Source organism: Ochlerotatus camptorhynchus, unplaced genomic scaffold, assembly GCF_037179485.1.
Source record: "Ochlerotatus camptorhynchus isolate MF236.1 unplaced genomic scaffold, CSIRO-AGI_Acam_v1.1 ptg000316l, whole genome shotgun sequence".
Classification (NCBI taxonomy): domain Eukaryota; kingdom Metazoa; phylum Arthropoda; class Insecta; order Diptera; family Culicidae; genus Ochlerotatus; species Ochlerotatus camptorhynchus.
In genome coordinates, this window is record NW_027040804.1 from 1,634,637 (window position 1) to 1,659,689 (window position 25,053).

Consider the following 25,053-nt stretch of genomic DNA (forward strand, 5'->3'; position numbering starts at 1 on the left):
GGGAAGTGGATAGATTCTGACATGCGCTGAAATGCATCGTGCAGTACCTCAAATCATATGGAACTCAACATAATGATTAGTGCAAGTATTTATATTGACAAAGTGACAAGACAAAGTGCGTAACGGCTGAAATCGAGGAAGGAGCGGTGGATCGACTTGGATCATCGACAGATTGATTCTGACCAGCGGTTTTGGATGAAGCATCGGAATGATTTGGCAGTGCCTACACAAATATAATACTGAGACTCAGAAATGAAACAAACATAACTTATTGCTTACCTGATTCTTTGGAAAAGTTTGTTATGGGGCTTCCTCTCGGGTTCCCTTTGATTTTTCTCGATTTTTTCCACGACTCTTATTCAGGTGCAAAACGGCGAAAATGGCTGCTTCGTTCAGCACTAAAACTGCACCGGTGGGTGTTCTCGAATAAAAAGATGGAATAGGATGGAAACGCACTGTCCGTTTCATTCACTTTTTCAGTGACAGTGACTATAGACAGTCACACTCGTGTTTATTTCAGTTACCGTGGGGACGTTATTTGTGATTAGCCCCGGTCCCTTTCAAATTGTATAATTAAAAATAATTGATTAGTTGATAATCTAGTAATTAAAAAATGAGACATCTCTGATTTTGGTGTGATTGTTTTGATCAAAATGAGCACAAAATTTCATCCGTACCGAAGGGGCAGCAAAACCACAAAATTACCTTGAATACGGGGGGTATTAATTGGATGAAAGGGACCGTGAAAGAGGACACTAAAATAGAAAGTTTTTCTTCCGACAGTTTCATCTTAGTATTCATCTTTGGTGTAACCAAATAAATTTTTAAATTGGGGCGATCCCGGCGTAGTGGTTAGCATCCATACCTATCACGCCAAAGTCACGAGTTCAAATCTCACCTCCGGACAAGTCACGAATGACCCAAGAGCGTTGAAGCAACAATCAATACGAAACTAACGATTTTAAATTGGCTCACCTTTTTAGTAGCCTATTGGTCCCAAGCAAACGATTAACGTACCCTATTCTAGTTGAAATTCTATTACTACACTATGTTTGTTTTGATTCGCTATGAAAGTTTGACAGATAACATCAGGGGTGTGTGGATTCATGCAGAACATGCAGGGGTGAGTGAAATAGCTTGGGACTGCTTGGGACCGTTGTTCTGGTACTGAGTGAGCCAAAAATAATAATGATTTTCTTCAGGACCCAGTGGTCTTAGAGTTACCTCTATGGTTGAAGGGACTATAATAAAAAAAAATAAAATTCACCCTTGATTACAAAAGTCTGTAAATATCTATGAAAAAACTAAAAAGTCTGTAAATGTCTGTAACGAGAAAAATGTCGGTGAAAAAAATCAAAGTCTGTAAATTCACAGCCATGTCTGAAAATCTGGCATCTCTGCTGTACACGAAATTGAAGCAATGAACATTCGTTAAAAGGTATCTCGCTACAAAAAAACTCTTCCTATAAAAATCATGTAGAAATCAAGTAATAAAATAATTCACTTGATGTATTGCAGTGCGTCGACTATTTTCTATTTTACTCAAGGCAAATTTATACAATTTAACAAATGTATTTCATTGCCTTTCCTATTATGTTACACACTTTTCATAATATTTGAAGGATCGTTAAATTTTATCTTGATATATTTTTTTATTATTTTTCTGAATTAAGATTGGTAACTTAAATGGATCTTGCTGTTGAGTGGACCCATATACAAGATAAGATCTTTGAAGGGATGGTGAATAACATACATACATAAATATTTATTTTTCAGGTTTTGTTTCTCGTCATGCATGACATCATTTAGATGAGATTCAATTTCCATATTTATTGTTAATCCTGTTATTTATTCAACACTATTTTTTAATTACTGAAAGAAGAGAATATAAAGTATCATTTCAGCTAAGCATATGTATTTGTTTATATATCTATAACCTTGACATTTAAGTATGGCGGATGTACCATTATAAGCAGAGGAGACATAGAGATGCATCTTATTATGTGTACAATATTTATAATTTTGATTGCATTTAATTTTATTTCCTTTATTTCATATTTTAATGTTCTGTTCGACCCATCAACTCATGGACCGGGGACCAACGGGTTAACAGAAATTTTATGCATCTTAAAAAAATTCCAGGCCTTTTGGGGAGAGAGGCAATCATGCTTACGCAACTGCCCCACCGCCCTAAACTCAGCAACACAAAGGCTTTCGGTGAAATGGCATTCGGCCAAATTTTCAATAGTAATTTTTTTTCGCCCCTCCCTAGCTCGAAACCTGCCTACGCCCTTGGCCGTGCATAAACATTTCGATTAGGCCCTTCGGACTATTACTTCTAGAGCAACATGTGATAATGTTCTATGTGCCGAATGTAAACAATGGCTTTAGACGTCGATTGCTCATGAATCACAACACGTCCACGCAAACTAACTACACCATTTGATAGATAAAACTTACTTAACCAGATGCTGCTGTTGGTTTTCGTAAACGACTCTTAATCAGCGATAAATCGACGGTTAAAGCCATTATTTACATTCGAAACATAGGCCCTTTTCACATGTTGCTCTAGACGTGAATTGACATTTCGTTATATGTGTGGTCGTGAGATGATCTATTTGCTTTTATTTTGATTCTAAAAGCATCGTGGTTTCTGTTATCTGGATGAACGGAAAAAGAAAACACTGTCTCTTTCTTCCTCATCAGTTCTTACGCGAGAAGTTTTAGTGACGTCAACAATGTGGTTACGTATGCATGATAAGGAGTGAAAAAGAAGCGTGATTGCACATGCCGAACCTATAGATCGAGGGTCATCTTCGAAAGGCCGAAGTTGTATCCATTTATAGACCCAATTTGAGTACAGTAGAACGACATTACATCCACGTACCTGTTGAGTTTGCATGCTAAAATGGTGAGTTTAAAAATTTTCCTTCGTGTCTAATTAATATCCAAATAATAAGGATTTCTAAGCTTGCATGTTGACAGTAAAAAATCTTTAGAAGCTCAATTATTAAATAAGATATGGCATAAAATGCAATTGAAGGCTGCACATTAGACCAAGGTTAGGGACATCCCAAGTAACACATTTTCATGCAATTATGTTGAGTAAACTTTGTACAACCAAATTCAGTTATATAAAGGTTATATAAACTTTTATATAACATGTGTGTTGCTTGGGATGTACCCTATTACTACTTTATGTAGATATTTATTAAATCTTAAAAAAAATAACATTTTCATTCATCACACCCTAGGCTATCATCAAAGCTCTATGGATCAACTTGATGCCTGTTTTTTTTTTTTTCCTTTGATTTGTTTTCCGTCGATCTTGTTTTCCGTGCTGAGCACCAATGCTACCGACGCCAGGGAGGCAGCTCCCACACCTGGACCCTACTTATCGATCCATGAACCGGGGACCAACGGCTTTACTTCCCTTCCGAATGTTATGCCTCAGAACATACCGGCGGCGCCGACTGGGATTGAACCCAGGCCTGCTGGGGTGAGAGGTAATCACGCTTACCACTACACCACCGGCGCCGCTCACTTGATGTCAGTTCTCATCTACAATTTTGCTGCACCATAATTTTTAAATAAACACCCAAGAAAATAAGTCCAGAGGCCAGAAATCCATTTTGAGTTGAGCTATCTCTTCAAAGTCCTCGTATTATTTAACGATCACGGAATGACATTAATTAGCCATCAAATCATTCTTTTCCAAAGCACAAAAATATCCCTCCGTAATCCCCCGAGAACCAACCGGCAGTGCATCTTTCTGCATCGGAGAGGCCTCTCGAATCCACCCACCACCAACTGCAGCGGGGCTTAGCTCGACCACGAGCAGCGGCTTAGGCCCCGGGACAGGACTCAATTATCTTCTCATCCACCTCCACGGGCTCTGGGCCAAACCACACTCACTCGGGAGGGATATGTTCTCAGCTAAAGTGTCATTGTAAATAAAAACGGTAGCAAACCACCTGAGACTGCAATTTTCTCGTTAGCAATAAGCCACTCTCTTCTTAGTCCGGCCACAACCTGTCGAGTACGAGGGATGAAAAAAAAAACCCCCGGCGAACGTAAGACGACACCGGGAAAATAATTGCTTTTTACGTCGCATTTTCTTTTCTCACCCACATCCACCGGGTCCGCACTGGTTCTGGGTGGCAAAATGGGTTGCGATAAAAATTATTTTTATTATATTTTCTTAACTAAATCCTCGGAATGAAGGTGGATCTGCGTTCGCCCCCGCCGGTCGGGATCCGTGTGCGTGTCAGTAGTCGTCAGAGAGGGAAGCCATCCTCAACTTGGCAGAGATTCACGGAACAACTTGGCACCCACCACCACCATGACTGCTGTAGGAAAAGAAGGACCTTTCTGTGGATTCTGCCGAGGAAAAATAAAGTTCAACCTCTCGACTCGACTCCGCTTTCTGGGGGTAATAAATCTTCCCGTTCAGGTTCAGGCCAGACCAGACCCGGCGCCGTGGCGCTGGGTTGGAAATCCGGGGGAAAAAACTTTCGCTAAGCTCCTTATTATCCGTCAGATGAAGAAAAGCGAAGGAAATGATAAACTCCTCGCTCGGATTGCCAACCACCCCCCCTCTCCACATCGCGTGGATTTTCTTTTGTTTGGCCGGATGTAGTGACGAGTGTTGGTTCAAGGCTGTGTGTTTCGGCAATCACTGGTGGAGTTAAGGAAGGGCATGACTCGATGGAACTACAATTTTTAACAATACTTCTGGGAAATATCACATTTTATTCGAGGGCAAGATCGAGTCTGGAAAGGTTATAACCATGGTTGGATGAGAATTTTGAGATCCTTTAATTGAAAGCTTGCGCCGCCTATGAGCTTCTGTGTCAACTACAAGAAAGAAGGATGATGCCACCGCTGATGCACAATTGAAGTAACGAATTATATCCACAAGTCTTTTAATTCTCGAGAAAATTGGTTCATAAAACGCCCCGGAGTTTTACACGGAATTACATTTATACGTGGAACTGCTCAAGGGTAGCTAATCGCATGTGGGGTAGTCAGTGGGAGAAGAGGAACTGTGTAACCGCTTTATCTCGATGAATTTGCTTTTTCGCGTAAATTGGAAACAAAAAAAACTTTTACACAAGCACAGGATCGTTACTCATTTGTGGAAATCATTAGAATGAAAGGAGCTTTCTCACAACCCCCAGAAATCCATTGTTCCAATTGAACAACTGCTGTTGATTTCCCACCGATTTCAGACGACGGATGGGAAACACTCTAATCATCTAAAAAAAAACAAAACAAAAATTCGATCAATTGAATCAGCCCCATAGACCTGCAGGCAGGAAGCCATTGCATTGGTTCTCGATGACCCGCAAAAACCGAAAATAAAAATCCCAGGTGCCCGTTGAATGTAAGTCTCGAATCGGGAGCCTCCCCTAGTTCACACAGAACGGCAGCGCGCGGTGGCCCACAAAAGTGATCGTCCGAAGCATCTCATGAAAAGTCTGGCAGCCCCGGCCTATACTTAGGCCTTTGTCGGCATCTAAACGGCCACGCCTCCGCCCAGTGAAGCGTTTATTGCCCAGCTAGAGGACCTTTCGTTCGCCTTCCACCTCCGCCCCAATCGGAGATCCTCCACCCCGTATTTGGCACACGTACATAGGTACAAACACCATTGCCGCTGCCGCTGCCGCTGCTGCTGCTGCTACTCTAAGGGCCCTCGGGATTTGGTCCGCTCGCGTCGAGTAGTGTGCAATTTTTATGGATATTTGCACGACGACGACGACGACGAACCGACAAAACCTCGCCCCGTGCCCCGTTCTGTTCGGCGAGTTAGGGCAGCGGGCGCGCGCACTGCAAAGATCGATCAAAATGTGGTTAAAACGATTTATGCGCGGTCAGACATGCATCTCTAGGAGCGCACGGGACTGTGGGCCGAAGCGGTTAAAATTAACGGGGGAAAATATTTGGAAAATACACGTCGAATGAGAACGACCCATATTTGAGTTTAGTTCACTCATAATCGCCAAAAGTGCAGGAATTCAGCGGTGAGTAAAATTTGTCTCATGTTTTCCCAGGTTTTTCCAGGATTTTCCAGGGAAAAATTCCTGAATTTGAGAAAAGTTCAGATTGGATTCACTCAGTCTATTGGTACTACTCCGAGACTGAATAAAACTTTCGTCAATTTCCTAATTTTCCGGCAGATTTTTTAGGTTTTCCACAGGAAACCATGAGACAAATTTACTCATCGCTGAGTTCCTGCGCTTTTGGCGATTATGAGTTAACTAAACTCAAATTTGGGTCGTTCTCATTCGCCGTGTACGGTATCTTCATTCATGATGAAGATCCCGAATCAATTTCGAAACGCGCTGTTCCACGACAAATGGCGAATCGGAAAAACTCGACTTTCTCCGATTTGCATGAAACTATGCATAATTTTTTGTTATAGGCACTGATTCACATGTTTGCTAAAATCCGACCATTTTGAAACTTATAAAATTTTCAACATGGCGTCTTTGAAATATGAAAAAAAAGAAAAGATGTCTGATACGAAGTTCTAGCGAAAAGTAATGTTTTTTTTTTCTGGATAAAACATGCAATGAAACGTGTTTAGGCTGTGTTCCATTTGGTGAATTTTCATTTAAATTTGACAGATGGCAAATTTTCAAATAAACCTGCTATTCCAGCAGACATACAAGGAATCAACTTTGACAGACGCTTTTTCGATACTCTAAGGCTGTGAACCATTTGCTGAGTTAAATTTAAGTCGTGGTTAAAAGTGACACTTCGAAAGTTATTTTCAATGTTCGAAAATCCCCGTGCTGTCGATCGACCGGTTTTCGAGCCACGGTTGTCAAAATTTAACTTCTTGTCTGTCAGAAATAACCATGCTTGGATAGCAGGGTTGATCGATAACTTTTCATCTGTCAAATTTTAACCAAAAGTTAAAAAATTCGCCAAATGGTTCAGAGCCTAAGAAAGCCTTAGCGTGAAACTTCAAAGACACAAATGTCAGCTTCCACAAAACATACAAATTTGAAATTGCTGCTCTCTGTTTGTAGTAGCACAGAAAACAAGGAGTAGCAATTTCAAATTTGTATGTTTTGTGGAAGCTGACATTTGTGCCTTTAAAGTTTAACGCTAGGGCTTCCTTAGAGTATCACCTTAAGTGAAAAATTTCCAAATGGAACACAGCCTTAGGAATTTCATGTAAACACTAAAAAAAACTCACAGTGTTCACTCGGCTGTCAACAGAAGCAGGCCAGGTGATCGTCTGTTTTCTTGGCAGCAACCATTGTGTGGTCCTCCTCATTGTTCTTCATCAGCAGTTCTTTTGGTTGATGCTTCGTCGACTTTAGAAAGCAACCGTTTTGTGATGAGTGAGTGATGACCACGTTTTGCGTCCATCGCTGCAATGGAAGCACTCTGCCACCGTTGGCTATACTGCCATACAATAAAACCACTTCAAGGAGGATCCCGTTCTCATTAAGGAGGCTTATAGTATAGCGTAAGATAAAGTGTTTATTGTGTTCTACCTATGTACTGTGTTGTACTATAGTTTAAAAAAGTTTTGTGTAGTGAACAAGGCTCATCGGCTTTGTAAAGTTAATTCTATTGAGCCTTATCAAATAAATTATTAAACAAAGGAATTAAAAAAAAAACTAAAAACCTAAACATGTCATACTGTTTATCCGATATCTGATTTATTTTTGAATCTCATAAGAAAGGCAAACTTTTGGAATGTTTAAAATTATGAACAAATTGAACAAATTGACATAAATCGTAGATCAAGAACTTCGGCAAAATTTGTTAACTAATTGTGAAAACGTTTTTTCGTGTAATTTATACTCAGTAAACAATATTTGAGACATTTTGTGACATTTTCTGTGAAAAAATATTTAAAAAAACCGTATTAACAAAAAGTTCGAAAATTCGACCAAAAGTATTTGTCCAAAAATACTTTAAGTGTTCAAAATTTTAAACATTCCAAAAATTTAGATAATTCAAAAAATCTAACAAAGACATTTTAATATATTTGTTTTGTCAAAATATTTTGCAGTTTTTACTTGAAATAAATGAATACAACATTTTTTGAAAAAAAAAAAAAATCCCAAAAAGACATAATTATCTCTTCAACTTTGTCTGATAGCACGATTTTTTTTTTGGAAATTGTTAAGGACGCTGTTTGAAACTTTTTACTAGATCCATAGCAGCATAGATCGAGTTTTAGCAAAAATGTGAATCATTGCCCATAAAATACAATTACGCCAAATTTTCTCCGAATCGCTATTTGCTATTTGGATTGGAACTGCTCAAACGTTATAAAACTGTCATATTTCAATTAAAGAATAATATTCCGACTTCAACTCTGAGTCCAACTCCGAGTTCAACTCCGAGACCAACTCCGAGCCCAACTCCGAGCCCAACTCCGAGCCCAACTCCGAGCCCAACTCCGAGCCCAACTCCGAGTCCAACACAAAGTCCAACACCGAGTCCAACTCCGAGTCCAACTCCGAGTCCAACTCCGAGTCCAACTCCGAGTCCAACTCCGAGTCCAACTCCGAGTCCAACTCCGAGTCCAACTCCGAGTCCAACTCCGAGTCCAACTCCGAGTCCAACTCCGAGTCCAACTCCGAGTCCAACTCCGAGTCCAACTCCGAGTCCAACTCCGAGTCCAACTCCGAGTCCAACTCCGAGTCCAACTCCGAGTCCAACTCCGAGTTCAACTCCGAATCCAACTCCGAATCCAACTCCGAATCCAACTCCGAATCCAACTCCGAATCCAACTCCGAGTCCAACTCCGAGCCCTCGGCTTCTCGGCTTCTCGGCTCTGTAAAGTTAATTCTATTGAACCTTATTAAATAAATTATTAAACAATGGAATTAAAAAAAAAATTCTAAAAACCTAAATATCTCATACTGTTTATCCGAAACCTGATTTGTTTTTGAATCTCATATGAAAGGCAAACTTTTGGAATGTTTAAAATTATGAAGAAATTGAACAAATTGACAAAAATCGTAGATCAAGAACTTTGGCAAAATTTGTTAACTAATTGTGAAAACGTTTTTTCGTGTAATTTATACTCAGTAAACAATATTTTAGACATTTTGTGACATTTTCTGTGAAAAAATATAAAAAAACCGTATTAACAAAAAGTTCGAAAATTCATCCAAAAGTACTTTTCCAAAAATATTTTAAGTGTTAATAATTTTAATCATTCCAAAAATTTACATATTTTATGAGCTATTTTTAAACGAAATAATTTTAAAAAATCGAACAAACACATTTTGAGATATTTGGCTTATCAAAATATTTCTCAATTTTTACTTGAAATAAATGAATACAACATTTTTTGCAATTTTTTTTTCAGAAAGACATGATTTATCTCAATTGTCTGATAGCAAGATTTTTTTGAAATTATAAAGGACGCTGTTTGAAAATATTTACAATAGTGTGAATCATTGCCCATAAAAACAATTACGCAAAATTTCCTCCAAATCGGAGAAGGTCGATTAAAACAGTTTTGTTGCAGTTTGGTCTGGAACTGCTTAAACGTTTCCAACTCCGAGTCCAACTCCGAGTCCAACTCCGAGTCCAACTCCGAGTCCAACTCCGAGTCCAACTCCGAGTCCAACTCCGAGTCCAACTCCGAGTCCAACTCCGAGTCCAACTCCGAGTCCAACTCCGAGTCCAACTCCGAGTCCAACTCCGAGTCCAACTCCGAGTCCAACTCCGAGTCCAACTCCGAGTCCAACTCCGAGTCCAACTCCGAGTCCAACTCCGGGTCCAACTCCGAGTCCAACTCCGAGTCCAACTCCGAGTCCAACTCCGAGTCCAACTCCGTATCCAACTCCGTATCCAACTCCGTTTCCAACTCCGAGTCCAACTCCGAGTCCAACTCCGAGTCCAACTCCGAGTCCAACTCCGTATCCAACTCCGAGTTCAACTCCGAGTCCAACTCCGAGCCCAACTCCGAGCCCAACTCCGAGCCCAACTCCGAGCCCAACTCCGAGCCCAACTCCGAGTCCAACTCCAAGTCCAACTCCGAGTCCAACTCCGAGTCCAACTCCGAGTCCAACTCCGAGTCCAACTCCGAGTCCAACTCCGAGTCCAACTCCGAGTCCAACTCCGAGTCCAACTCCGAGTCCAACTCCGAGTCCAACTCCGAGTCCAACTCCGAGTTCAACTCCGAATCCAACTCCGAATCCAACTCCGAATCCAACTCCGAATCCAACTCCGAATCCAACTCCGAGTCCAACTCCGAGCCCTCGGCTTCTCGGCTTCTCGGCTCTGTAAAGTTAATTCTATTGAACCTTATTAAATAAATTATTAAACAATGGAATTAAAAAAAAAATTCTAAAAACCTAAATATCTCATACTGTTTATCCGAAACCTGATTTGTTTTTGAATCTCATATGAAAGGCAAACTTTTGGAATGTTTAAAATTATGAAGAAATTGAACAAATTGACAAAAATCGTAGATCAAGAACTTTGGCAAAATTTGTTAACTAATTGTGAAAACGTTTTTTCGTGTAATTTATACTCAGTAAACAATATTTTAGACATTTTGTGACATTTTCTGTGAAAAAATATAAAAAAAAACCGTATTAACAAAAAGTTCGAAAATTCATCCAAAAGTACTTTTCCAAAAATATTTTAAGTGTTAATAATTTTAATCATTCCAAAAATTTACATATTTTATGAGCTATTTTTAAACGAAATAATTTTAAAAAATCGAACAAACACATTTTGAGATATTTGGCTTATCAAAATATTTCTCAATTTTTACTTGAAATAAATGAATACAACATTTTTTGCAATTTTTTTTTCAGAAAGACATGATTTATCTCAATTGTCTGATAGCAAGATTTTTTTGAAATTATAAAGGACGCTGTTTGAAAATATTTACAATAGTGTGAATCATTGCCCATAAAAACAATTACGCAAAATTTCCTCCAAATCGGAGAAGGTCGATTAAAACAGTTTTGTTGCAGTTTGGTCTGGAACTGCTTAAACGTTTCCAACTCCGAGTCCAACTCCGAGTCCAACTCCGAGTCCAACTCCGAGTCCAACTCCGAGTCCAACTCCGAGTCCAACTCCGAGTCCAACTCCGAGTCCAACTCCGAGTCCAACTCCGAGTCCAACTCCGAGTCCAACTCCGAGTCCAACTCCGAGTCCAACTCCGAGTCCAACTCCGAGTCCAACTCCGAGTCCAACTCCGAGTCCAACTCCGGGTCCAACTCCGAGTCCAACTCCGAGTCCAACTCCGAGTCCAACTCCGAGTCCAACTCCGTATCCAACTCCGTATCCAACTCCGTTTCCAACTCCGAGTCCAACTCCGAGTCCAACTCCGAGTCCAACTCCGAGTCCAACTCCGTATCCAACTCCGAGTTCAACTCCGAGTCCAACTCCGAGCCCAACTCCGAGCCCAACTCCGAGCCCAACTCCGAGCCCAACTCCGAGCCCAACTCCGAGTCCAACTCCGAGTCCAACTCCGAGTCCAACTCCGAGTCCAACTCCGAGTCCAACTCCGAGTCCAACTCCGAGTCCAACTCCGAGTCCAACTCCGAGTCCAACTCCGAGTCCAACTCCGAGTCCAACTCCGAGTCCAACTCCGAGTCCAACTCCGAGTTCAACTCCGAATCCAACTCCGAATCCAACTCCGAATCCAACTCCGAATCCAACTCCGAATCCAACTCCGAGTCCAACTCCGAGCCCTCGGCTTCTCGGCTTCTCGGCTCTGTAAAGTTAATTCTATTGAACCTTATTAAATAAATTATTAAACAATGGAATTAAAAAAAAAATTCTAAAAACCTAAATATCTCATACTGTTTATCCGAAACCTGATTTGTTTTTGAATCTCATATGAAAGGCAAACTTTTGGAATGTTTAAAATTATGAAGAAATTGAACAAATTGACAAAAATCGTAGATCAAGAACTTTGGCAAAATTTGTTAACTAATTGTGAAAACGTTTTTTCGTGTAATTTATACTCAGTAAACAATATTTTAGACATTTTGTGACATTTTCTGTGAAAAAATATAAAAAAAACCGTATTAACAAAAAGTTCGAAAATTCATCCAAAAGTACTTTTCCAAAAATATTTTAAGTGTTAATAATTTTAATCATTCCAAAAATTTACATATTTTATGAGCTATTTTTAAACGAAATAATTTTAAAAAATCGAACAAACACATTTTGAGATATTTGGCTTATCAAAATATTTCTCAATTTTTACTTGAAATAAATGAATACAACATTTTTTGCAATTTTTTTTTCAGAAAGACATGATTTATCTCAATTGTCTGATAGCAAGATTTTTTTGAAATTATAAAGGACGCTGTTTGAAAATATTTACAATAGTGTGAATCATTGCCCATAAAAACAATTACGCAAAATTTCCTCCAAATCGGAGAAGGTCGATTAAAACAGTTTTGTTGCAGTTTGGTCTGGAACTGCTTAAACGTTTCCAACTCCGAGTCCAACTCCGAGTCCAACTCCGAGTCCAACTCCGAGTCCAACTCCGAGTCCAACTCCGAGTCCAACTCCGAGTCCAACTCCGAGTCCAACTCCGAGTCCAACTCCGAGTCCAACTCCGAGTCCAACTCCGAGTCCAACTCCGAGTCCAACTCTGAGTCCAACTCCGAGTCCAACTCCGAGTCCAACTCCGAGTCCAACTCCGAGTCCAACTCCGAGTCCAACTCCGAGTCCAACTCCGAGTCCAACTCCGGGTCCAACTCCGAGTCCAACTCCGAGTCCAACTCCGAGTCCAACTCCGAGTCCAACTCCGTATCCAACTCCGTATCCAACTCCGAGTCCAACTCCGAGTCCAACTCCGAGTCCAACTCCGAGTCCAACTCCGTATCCAACTCCGAGTTCAACTCCGAGTCCAACTCCGAGCCCAACTCCGAGCCCAACTCCGAGCCCAACTCCGAGCCCAACTCCGAGCCCAACTCCGAGTCCAACTCCGAGTCCAACTCCGAGTCCAACTCCGAGTCCAACTCCGAGTCCAACTCCGAGTCCAACTCCGAGTCCAACTCCGAGTCCAACTCCGAGTCCAACTCCGAGTCCAACTCCGAGTCCAACTCCGAGTCCAACTCCGAGTCCAACTCCGAGTTCAACTCCGAATCCAACTCCGAATCCAACTCCGAATCCAACTCCGAATCCAACTCCGAATCCAACTCCGAGTCCAACTCCGAGCCCTCGGCTTCTCGGCTTCTCGGCTCTGTAAAGTTAATTCTATTGAACCTTATTAAATAAATTATTAAACAATGGAATTAAAAAAAAAATTCTAAAAACCTAAATATCTCATACTGTTTATCCGAAACCTGATTTGTTTTTGAATCTCATATGAAAGGCAAACTTTTGGAATGTTTAAAATTATGAAGAAATTGAACAAATTGACAAAAATCGTAGATCAAGAACTTTGGCAAAATTTGTTAACTAATTGTGAAAACGTTTTTTCGTGTAATTTATACTCAGTAAACAATATTTTAGACATTTTGTGACATTTTCTGTGAAAAAATATAAAAAAAAACCGTATTAACAAAAAGTTCGAAAATTCATCCAAAAGTACTTTTCCAAAAATATTTTAAGTGTTAATAATTTTAATCATTCCAAAAATTTACATATTTTATGAGCTATTTTTAAACGAAATAATTTTAAAAAATCGAACAAACACATTTTGAGATATTTGGCTTATCAAAATATTTCTCAATTTTTACTTGAAATAAATGAATACAACATTTTTTGCAATTTTTTTTTCAGAAAGACATGATTTATCTCAATTGTCTGATAGCAAGATTTTTTTGAAATTATAAAGGACGCTGTTTGAAAATATTTACAATAGTGTGAATCATTGCCCATAAAAACAATTACGCAAAATTTCTTCCAAATCGGAGAAGGTCGATTAAAACAGTTTTGTTGCAGTTTGGTCTGGAACTGCTTAAACGTTTCCAACTCCGAGTCCAACTCCGAGTCCAACTCCGAGTCCAACTCCGAGTCCAACTCCGAGTCCAACTCCGAGTCCAACTCCGAGTCCAACTCCGAGTCCAACTCCGAGTCCAACTCCGAGTCCAACTCCGAGTCCAACTCCGAGTCCAACTCCGAGTCCAACTCCGAGTCCAACTCCGAGTCCAACTCCGAGTCCAACTCCGGGTCCAACTCCGAGTCCAACTCCGAGTCCAACTCCGAGTCCAACTCCGAGTCAAACTCCGAGTCCAACTCCGAGTCCAACTCCGAGTCCAACTCCGTATCCAACTCCGTATCCAACTCCGTTTCCAACTCCGAGTCCAACTCCGAGTCCAACTCCGAGTCCAACTCCGAGTCCAACTCCGTATCCAACTCCGAGTTCAACTCCGAGTCCAACTCCGAGCCCAACTCCGAGCCCAACTCCGAGCCCAACTCCGAGCCCAACTCCGAGCCCAACTCCGAGTCCAACTCCGAGTCCAACTCCGAGTCCAACTCCGAGTCCAACTCCGAGTCCAACTCCGAGTCCAACTCCGAGTCCAACTCCGAGTCCAACTCCGAGTCCAACTCCGAGTCCAACTCCGAGTCCAACTCCGAGTAAAGAAGACTTGCCTGTAAGCAGTTCCACTAGGAATCAATTTTATTTTGCACACTTAGAACTGCATAAAACTACACATAATTGCTCATTAGGGGCTATGAACCAAGTTTCACACGTCAAATTTTGCAAAATACGAAACCCTACCCCCAAGCTCCTCCCTATTTCCTATCCTTCGACAATGTACCCTAACCTCGGGTAAGCCGCGAGTATTCGGCCCAACTCCTACTAGACATAGAATTAAGTGAATTTTGTTACAAACAAAAAACAATGAATTATCGGCTCCGTAAAGCTAACACGATTGAACCTTACAAATAAACGAACTAGATAAAAAAATCAAAATGGCGTATTCGGTTTTTTCTTCTTCAATTAATCATAGCACGGCTCATCTGAGACAAAGTTGTCTTCTGAGACAAAGTTGTAGGAAACTGGATTGCCTTTTCAGAAAAAAAAAACACTGTGAAAAAATCACAAATTTTGGTCTAACATAAAAAAAAACTTCAGTTTTATGGGGGCGACCCCAGCGTAGTGGTTAACATCCATACCTCTCACGCCAAAGTCACGAGATCAAATCTCACCTCCGGAGAAGTCACGAATGACCCAAGAGTGTTAAAGTGACTATAATAAAAAAAAAAAAAAAATCTTCACTTTTATAGATTATCAAACTTATGTTTGTTTTATGGCTTTCAATTATCAAAAATTCTAACTTTCCTGAATTGGGCACAATGAACTCTTCAAAATTGACTTAAAATTATCAAATGTCTAAAATATACACATCGCATTTAAAACGTGACTAAGCTCGAAACTTATAATAAAGTAAATACTTTTATTAAGGGGTTTTCCACGAAACACGATCCATATTTCAAAGAGATGAAAAAATAGGTTTTATTTGAGCCTAAAAAATTAAATTAATAGAAAATCGAGAATATTAAGAAATAGATACCTAGTGCCTTCAGTAAAGCTTTTTGTTATGCCATTTTCTAAAGCTTTGCCGAAGACACCTGACAGATACTGAAAATGAAACTTTTGAAAAAAAATAATTTTTAGATGTCACTTCTAGGGAGATTAATCATTGTACTGTTATTGTCAAAAGAAGAGGTTTTTCCTATCCATAAGCTTTCTTGAAAATTCCACTTATCTAAAATTCAAGATTCACGTGATAATTACTTTTAACCGTCTTTCCACAGTTTTGGACCACTGTACGTCGCTCCGCTCCTCTTAAATTTTTTTTTATTAAAATGTAACCTTTTGAAGTATTTTTGCTTCTTGAAAACATGTTTAGTAGGGTGGGTCAAGTTTTTGAATCACAACCCCCTGTTCCTCACTGCTCTTCCGATGTGTATTGAGGTCCCCAACAACGGTAGTGGACCGAATACCGGACAGCCATTGAAACTTTTAAAAATTCCCATACTTCTGTAGCTTAAAAAGATGTCCAAACCTGATACATGTATATAGATTACCAATTTTGATCTTCAAAAAATGTGTGTAAATTACGATGATAATATCAAAATGAAGAAAATTTATTTTGCTTCTGAAATAAGGGCTGGGCCGCAGGTTGTTTGATTATGAATTACTGAGCTGTTTCCGTTTTCTGCCAGTCCTCACATTTATATACTTGCTATATGGCCCATTGTTCAATTTTTGAATCTCTTAAAATTCATCCCCACCCCTTCGTTTCATGCGTCCTCCTCATACTTCAGTTCCTTCAGAAATTCGCCTAGTTTGCCCGTTGTTGGTTGGCTTGCAGTTTTCATTGAATAACGATATGCGAGAAAAGCACCAATAACAACCATCGTTCGGTGCGGCGGCGTCGGTGGCGGCATCGAACAAAGGCATCGAAACGAACCAATGATTGGTTAATGATATCAGAAGATCATTATTTATGCTGCTCCGCATTGAGTACCGCGTGAGTTGCGGTCAACCGCGAGGAGACGAGGCACCATAAAAAAGCGATTCTTCCTCAATGCCACCGTACCCCATCGAAGTTGGCAGGCAGGCAGGCAGACAGTGCAGCCAACAGTGCATTGCGGATTCCCATAGAAGCCCACCAAAGCCAGCTGCCTCGGATTTGGGTATAGGTAAAGGAAACCTTAAGGAAAAATTCAGACCAAATCCCAAGAGGGATTTTCACGCTCTATCATAGAAAGTTTACGAATAACTATTGGGCAAAACTAATTTGAGGATCTCGAAAATGGGTTAACAAAATATACCTGACTAGTTCCGCCACTAAATGACAATTCACGATCAATGAAAATTGCCCATTTTATGAACCATTTAGGGTTCCCACCTTCGGCAGCATCAGGTTAATTCTCACGATCTCACAACTTCACACATTGTGGGATGCGTTGTTCCCTGTTTTCGTTTGAATTGCGCGCCGAACGTGTCCGTCGATGAGCCACGCATCCCGATCCCGAAAAGGATTCGACCGATTTTTGAGGGATTGGAATCAAAGCATAATTGGCGGTTTACCGAACGGAAAAGTACAACCTATTAGCAGCGGATGATTACAGACCGGTGTCGTGTTCTTTCTTTAACACCTTGCCGTACGCTCCACGGTGTTCCTCGCGTCGCACCGAACCAAACCCGAGCCGAGACCGCAGTCCCGTAAGTGGGTAGTGCAATCCTTCTCGGTGCGTGTATAGGAACAGGAGGTTGCAGAGAGAGCGAAGAAATCATAAGAATATGAACGGAGCATTAGAATAAAACAGCAATTACGGAAATGTGCGGATGCGGCATTCGATGGGTATTGATCATCAGCAAATCGTTTAAATTAGTTTAATGAGCGGAATTGGACTTGCAGTGGAGTGTCGAAACCGCAAACTTCATTACGACTCACCATGGGATGGGTTCCGGTGCTACCGGGGTGATTTGGTAATTTTCAAAACGTGGACGCCCAATTTGGGGCACTGTGAAAGGGATGTTTCTTTTTTAGTTTGGCAGTTGCGTTGAAAGTATGATTGGAATGTCATTTAACGACACGCATTTCTGCGCTGAACATATGCTGCGAACTAGAGCGTGTTAACTTGCTACAATGTTTTATCTCATTGGGGGAGCTAATCGTTGCTGCTCAGAAACAAAAAAATCATGCATAGGGTAGAGAACTACTTCGGCCTAATCGCCCATTTTGGGCCTATCGAGCAGAAAACTTCAAATGAATCCATGATTTCAGAGTTAACAAGTCGATTATGCGTTTGGTACGATACTTTAGTTAATAAGCTACGGAACGAAGTCAATGAGAACGCGTGATATGAAGTTTTTCACCCATTATTCCTAAAAACAAAAGAAGCGCTCCGACCGAATCAATTTTTATCTTCATCCGATAGGCCGAAGTAAATTCATTTGCGTTTCAATGGCGTTTCAATGCGTTAGGCCGAGTTTAAAATCCGTAGGCCGAGTTTGGTGTCAAGAAGCAGTGTTAGACTTTTGACAATATCTCAACGATTGGTTTCTCTTTATCAAATGTTACGGTACATACGGAAAGGTAAATAAATTTGGAAGCCATCAGTTATAATAACATTTCGTTTGGTGCTGAACTGCGCTAGATTAAGAAAGATAAAGTGCGGGTTGTGCTTAATAGGCCGGAAATGGGGTATTTAACCCTAGCTGAATTTTTGACATGTAATAGTGATTTCGGTCCCGAGACCATAGAGGTCACGATTATTATCAATGTTTTTCAATGTCAAACCACGATTATAGTCCAAATTTATATTTTTCCTAAGCATAAGATTTTATAATTTTTCATTTGACTTTTTGATCCTGTTTGGTCCAGTTGTTCAAAAGGTATGATAAAAAAAATGCTGATTTTTCGGGCCACTCTAAAACATAACCTCATTTTCAACATTCCCATCCATACATTTAGTCAAAGGCTCTCGAAGGGAGACAGCGATGCAAATCCTTCAAACAGCTCGAAAATGTACAACCCCAAGCCAGTGTTCAAAAACTCTCTCCGATGGACAGGAAAGCTAAATCGGCGCACTCAGCAGGACTAAGATTACCTCGACTATCAACAATACCAGCTAATAGAAACACTGAAAACTCGCTGAATCCTGCTGCCACAGATTCTTTCAAACAGCTAGAGAACCAGCAACCCGGGACCAGTAATCCAACTATTGCAAAAGTTTCCGTCATACACGATTAGCCTCAGATAGATGTACAAGTCGAACACCAGATTGGTAATGTTGTCATGGGCATTTTGCTAGATTGGACCGAATTCGACGCCGATAACAACGACACCGTGGACTATAATGTGTCATACGAACCACCGAAAAAAGCTGGAAAAACCTACTCCCGCATGCAAAATGGATGTCAAAATGCGGCTGGATCCTATTGCTCATCAGATTGATCTAGTGAACTCAAATGCTAAGTAAACAGGATACTTGGCCTTTTAAAAATAACCCGCTACTTGTCTTTCTTTTGTGTGTGGACAACAAGGAAAAATCGATGAACTTACCAAGCGCAATGAGGAACAAGCTGCGCAAATTGAAAAGTGGAATTTAAAAAGTGAAGAAACCAGTCGACGTTGCCTCAGTTTGACCGACGTACTCAACACCAACATCCTCGGAAATCTCCATGAAGACGTTTTTACTGTTATCGAAGGATTTGTTACCAAGGACAAGTTGAAGAAATTTTCCGAAGTTTGACCAAAATAGTTACTAATTTTTTTGTGAATTTACTGATGCATGATCTATGGCCATCGGGATTTGGTAACAGATCGGTAACAGGGCGATCATCGAACAAGCCACGTCGACGAAACGGAACTGAAGGTACTGGATTGACCGATCAAAGCGTAGCAGCTACGCCAAAGATACCCTTAGAGCCAAATAAAGTGTCCTACATTGAAGGTGATTATGGAATTTTAAAATGCTTTTTTTTTTGGACTTAAAATGACATAATTATTTCATTTTCAGACCGTCTAGAAGAACATCGCTTATTCCAAGGGGACTCAGCAGTTGTAGCGAGAATTAAGGTGAAGAAATGTGGCCGGCTCATGACACGGGTAATCGCTTATTATGGAAAGAAGGATGAAATCTCTGCTGATTGTTTTAGTTTGTGAAGAATTTCAAAGAAAAAGTTAGCAAACTGTTCTATAACATGCAGTTGGTATGCTTCTATTTACAATTATCATTAGTTGTTTTCATTTGATCTACACAATGTTAAACGTTTTTAAATTAAAGTTGAACCTTATTTTTTATCCAAAAGCGAAAGTAATCGCACTTTCCTGTTTTATTCCTTTTGATTACTTTTTGGTTTTGTTTTAAATTTTAACCAAAAATATTGAAATAAATGGTTGCAGATTCGAAAAAAATGTTGATTTATTGATAAATATAGTTGATAAAATTTGATCCCATAGGCTAATAACACATGCAGTAATAATTTTGTTCCTGTTACCTTGTATCATATTTGATGAAACAAGATAAGTTACAATTTTGTTAAATATACAACAGAATTAGTTACATTCGAGTTAAACTTAGAGGGAATTTAGTTATATTTTTTGTTATTTAAACTACTAACTGATTTGGTTGTTCGACTTATTGTATGGAGATTTTGTTTTTATGGCTTTCTCAGTCTAGGGTAATTCAAACAGTTAGTTGTGCATTGCGTAACGTAGAAACTGAAGTCAAAACATGTCCAAAGAACTTCTTCAATTACGCGAACACGAAATTGAAAAGAAGCATCTTTCCGTCTCGAATGCACTTCAACAGACATGTAGGAAATAACTCTATAGAAATCTGTAATCCCTTTGAAAATTTCTTCCAGGAAATATACACTGCATTCTCCGAAGAGGACCGCGACCGCGACTACTTTGCATTCATCGCTGAATTTTCAAATGACATATCTATCAACCAACTATCTCAACAAGAAATCCTCAAAACACTGAAAAACTGGAACGCATCTAAATTACCAGGACCTGATGGGATAGCACCTGTATTCCTGAAGAATCTTTCAGATGAACTCTGCCTTTCTTCAGAACGTCTTGTTAGCCTGTCTTTGAAAAATTCAATATTTCCTGGAATTTTGAAAGCCTCTTTTCTGGTGCCTATTTTCAAATTTGGCTCAAAATCTGAGATCCGAAATTACCGTGGAATTGCCATTATTTCTTGCATTCCAAATTTTTTTGAATCTATCATAAACGACAAAGTTTATTAACAAGTAAAAAACCAAATAACAAGTCAACAACATCGCTTCTTCAACGGTCACTCCACTGCTTCTAATCTTTTGGAGTACGTCTCTTTTACACTGAATGTCATGGACAATGGTAACCACGTAGAAGCTCTTTACTCTGACTTCTGCAAAGCATTTGACAGAATCGAGATACAATTATTATTCTGCAAGCTGCAGAAAGTAGGAATGGATTTTTGAACTGGCTCCAGTCCTACTTAGCAAACCGTAAGCAAATTGTACGCTATCAATATAAACTTTTAGAACCAATTCTAGTCACCGCTCGGGTCCTCCAGGGATCTCAGTTGGGCCCATTTGCAAAATACTGGACACCAAACTTACATTTGTAGAACATTATAACACTATTATAAGCAAATCAAATAGCATGCTGAGCTTCATTAAGAGGTTCAGTTACAATTTTCAGGACCCATACACCATACAATTACTATACACTATACATATGTAAGACCTATTCTGGAATACTGCCACATAGTATGGAGCCCATACACTGCCATACGAGAAGAACGCATGGAATCTACCTAAAAGCAATTTCTCGTGTATGCTCTTCGACGACTAAATTGGAGTGCATTTCCTCTACCATCCTATGGAGCACGCTGCATGCTCATAAATCCACAAACACTAAAGGAACGGCGTGAAAAGCTTACAATTCTTTATCAATGACATTATATATCATCGCATAGAATTTCTCATCGCAAAAAAAAAAACTATTCTCCCAACTACATTTTTGCGCCCTTTAGATCTCTTAGAACTCGAAAATTATTCTATAAAACCACATGCAGAACAAATTACAATGTTTGAAAAACCATAGCTCAGCCCCTCATTCATGAAATGCAAATCTTTTGGAGCCATTTGAACTACTGACTTTAAAGATTTATTCAGTATCGATAAATTGCTGAATAATGATTTTTCAGACATTGCCAATTTGTCGCTACAGATTTAGCCGGAGGCACCCTGTTCGGAGTGTTAATGTATTCTACACTCAAAAAATTCCACACGTCATCATCACTTCATTTTGCACTTATTGTGAAACACATCCTTTTCATGTGTGAATCTTATGCTTTGAACCATGCCTCAATACTATTGGTTCGAATTGTGACACACATGGAGTCTATGTGCCTCACATGGTGTTATCAATAGCTTTGCACATGATAGTTCAATGTTCTGCAATATTCTACTTTATCGACTTCTACTTTACCGACTTCAACATTGAATCGACAAATGTATCAACAAAGCTGCCAGAGGGCAGAGCTTACACATGCCTGGCGTGTTGGGGTGTGCTGCTGCCGTTGTCTTCATTCGATCTCACTGGGCCACGGTTGTTCTCATATATGAGGCTGGTTGATAAGGATGAAGTCACAACTCATGTTTTCGATGTTTACCCAGAACAAGCAATTCACATCGCATTGAAGTACAAAACACTTCAATTATACACAAACGAAAGTGTTGCTTTTTTTTCGAGTACAATCTTTAGCTCGTTTTACATTTTTTTGTGTGAAATAGGTTGAGAGAGCGAAAACGAAATTCTCTTTCGCAATCGTTTGCTGCACTGTTTCGCACATCTCGTTCGGACTCTTTTATTCTCATTTCGTTCGGGGTTTTGGCAAAGCTTCTTCAGCGAAATAATTCTCTGATGAACAGTGATAGAACTTTTTTTGAAAAAGAACTTTCCAACACTGGTATTTTTTTTCCCTTTATTTTTTTCCGTCGATCTTGTTTTCCTGAGCACCAATGCTACCGACGCCAGGGAGGCAGTTCCCACACCTGGACCCTACCTATCGACCCATCAACTTATGAACCGGGGACCAACGGCTTAACTTCCCTTCCGATCAGATGCCTCAAGAACATCCCGGCGGCGCCGACTGGGATTGAACTCAGGCCTGCTGGGGTGAGAGTTAATCACGCTTACCACTAAACCACCGGTGCCGCTTCAACACTGGTCTTATTTATAAAAGATAATGAATTTCCTGGCATTTTTGGAAATTAAATTTAATTTAATGTAACCTGCCAGATGTTCGAGAAACTTCTTTGAAAAGAATTTAGATTTTTGTTGAAGTTCAGTGAAGTTCATAGACGTTCTGAGACCGTGGCTGAATTAACACTCCGAAAACGATGCCTCCGGTAAAATGTAGCAATATTTGAAAAATCATTGCTCAGCGATTTACCATTAGATTTTAAATCTATTGATATCGAATAAGTCTTTAAAGTATGTAATTTCAAACGGCGCCAATACATTTGAAATTTGTCAATAAATGGCTGTGTTATGATGTTTCAAACATTGCAAGTTTGTCGTTGCACATTTTACCGGAGACATCGTGTTCGGAATGTTAAGAGAGCTTGGAAAACAATTTGAAACGTGGAGTAAGTCCAGGAAAATCAAAACCAGTTTTGCAAATTTTATAGAACTTGAAGGAATGTTGTATAGGTTCAGGGTACGTTGTAATAGTTACAGGATATTCTCACTAGACGGCAAGATATCAGCTTAATTCTGAAGATCCCCCAATAGTTCCAGTATAAAAATGAAGTCTCTCAGATATTACTCCAATACGCCAGGTTGATCAAGAAGTATTCAAGTGATCTCCAGGTGATTGAATATTCAAATAAAGTTCTCTGGATAGTTTTTAAGACATCAGACTGGTCGAGTTAATTTCGTTTCGTTAATTTCGTCTCTCTATATTCTCCCGAAAGGTTAGGTTGATCAAAAAGCATTCAAAAGATCTTCAGCTAATAGAAGAATTCAGTTAACTTACAAAGATATTTAATACATTGGTACCGATTAAATCAATGGATCAATCCTAGAGCAGCAAATTAAAGATCTCCAGGTTCCATTCGATATAACAACTTGGGCCTACCTCTTTTTGTGGCTCACGAGCCAAGTCAAGTTATTTTCAGGAAAATCTGGAAAGCTATAAAAAATTTGACGGAATGACGGCTTCGGCAAGATAGACTATTTTCGGCAACCCTAATTGAAACGATAATTTCACTGGATTTTCTTAAGAAAACACTTCGCTGAATGAATTCACACTATTCTTTAGGCTTTCAGCTTCAATTTGATTATATGTTTACCACGCTGATAAACAGCAATCTACAAAATGCTGCTGATTTCGAGTTGCCGATGAAAGCACGGATGTTTAACATGCAGCTCAAATATACAGGTTGCCGAATAAAAAGGTGTTGCCCACAATATTCGCACTCACTAGAGAAGATTGGAGCTTTGTAAAAGCGTTTCAAACCAGTTTTTGACAATTCTTTCGACTGAAATTGTTAGAGCAGCTGGCAGAAAAATATTGTAAGCCAACCAATAATGCATATGTAGGCGTTCCTTAGAGAAAAAGGCTATAGAAAGAATACGTAAAATCCTGTTTATTTTTAAATAATACTACGGAAATCAAATTGGTAAATCAATCACCCGATGAAATAAAAACGTTTTGTATAATCTGCTTGAATTTATTCAAAGTACCAGAACTTAAGTTTAAATACATTATATGAAGCAAATAGCTTGATAGTATTGCTAAAATCATGTACAACTTAAGAAAAGGTTAAGGTACAATGAGTTCAAAAAGTTTAAATTTTAGACGGGCAAAGTTCATCAAGATGCGAAATACTACCGGATGGTGGACATATCAATTCAGAATTCTGCCGCTAGACGGCGCTAGTGTGCTTGCAAATATTCTGTACTGCTACACTTTCAGATCCAGATTACATAGAAGGGTGATGTCTTCGGCAAAGTCGATCAGGAGGTCAAAGGTTGTTGGGGTGTGGACAGATCAATTCTAAATTCTACCACTAGGTGGCAATATTGAGCAAGAAAATATTATTTAGGCACTGCTGTATCTCAAAATCTTGATTATTTAGAAAGATGATGTCTTGGGCAAAGGTGATAAGGAGTTCAAGGGCTGCTGGGAGGTGAATATATCAATTCGAAATTATTCCAGTAGGTGGCGCTAGTGAGCATGCAAGGTAATGGTATATGAGTGAATCGAATCTTCTTATTTCTTTGTTGTAAAGTTAGAACGCTTTATTCTGAACCTACCGCATCAGATCAACCGGTAGCTTGGAAAAAAGAAGAAAATTCAAATTATATAACAAACAAACTATCAATTCTAAACTTTCATCCCTTGAATTATCCCTAGCTAGTTGTCACCTTACGTCAGATTTTGACCATAAAGCATCTCTTTCGAAGCTTAAAAAATAATGAACATTGGTATTGATGATCAAAGATGATCAAAATTCATGGTCACTATGATTACTGTATCTATTCCATATCAATTAAGATTTGGTTTCTAGTGATCAACTGCAGCGTGGCTTCTGAACAGTTCGCGCAAATAGAATCTTCG

At 39.5% G+C, this 25,053-nt stretch overlaps 1 protein-coding gene across 1 annotated transcript in view; it reads left to right on the forward strand.

The window, feature by feature from the left end:
* Nucleotides 1-14,545, forward strand: part of LOC135707718 (uncharacterized protein DDB_G0283357-like) — a 38,950-nt gene extending 24,405 nt beyond the window's left edge. The window contains exons 2-9 of the mRNA XM_065229602.1: nucleotides 8,350-8,787; nucleotides 9,570-9,818; nucleotides 9,942-10,268; nucleotides 11,200-11,510; nucleotides 11,560-11,713; nucleotides 12,697-12,995; nucleotides 13,045-13,198; nucleotides 14,159-14,545. Coding sequence (XP_065085674.1) covers nucleotides 8,350-8,787; nucleotides 9,570-9,818; nucleotides 9,942-10,268; nucleotides 11,200-11,510; nucleotides 11,560-11,713; nucleotides 12,697-12,995; nucleotides 13,045-13,198; nucleotides 14,159-14,545 — 2,319 coding nt within the window. The remainder of the gene's footprint in view (nucleotides 1-8,349; nucleotides 8,788-9,569; nucleotides 9,819-9,941; nucleotides 10,269-11,199; nucleotides 11,511-11,559; nucleotides 11,714-12,696; nucleotides 12,996-13,044; nucleotides 13,199-14,158) is intronic.
* Nucleotides 14,546-25,053: the final 10,508 nt, after the last annotated feature.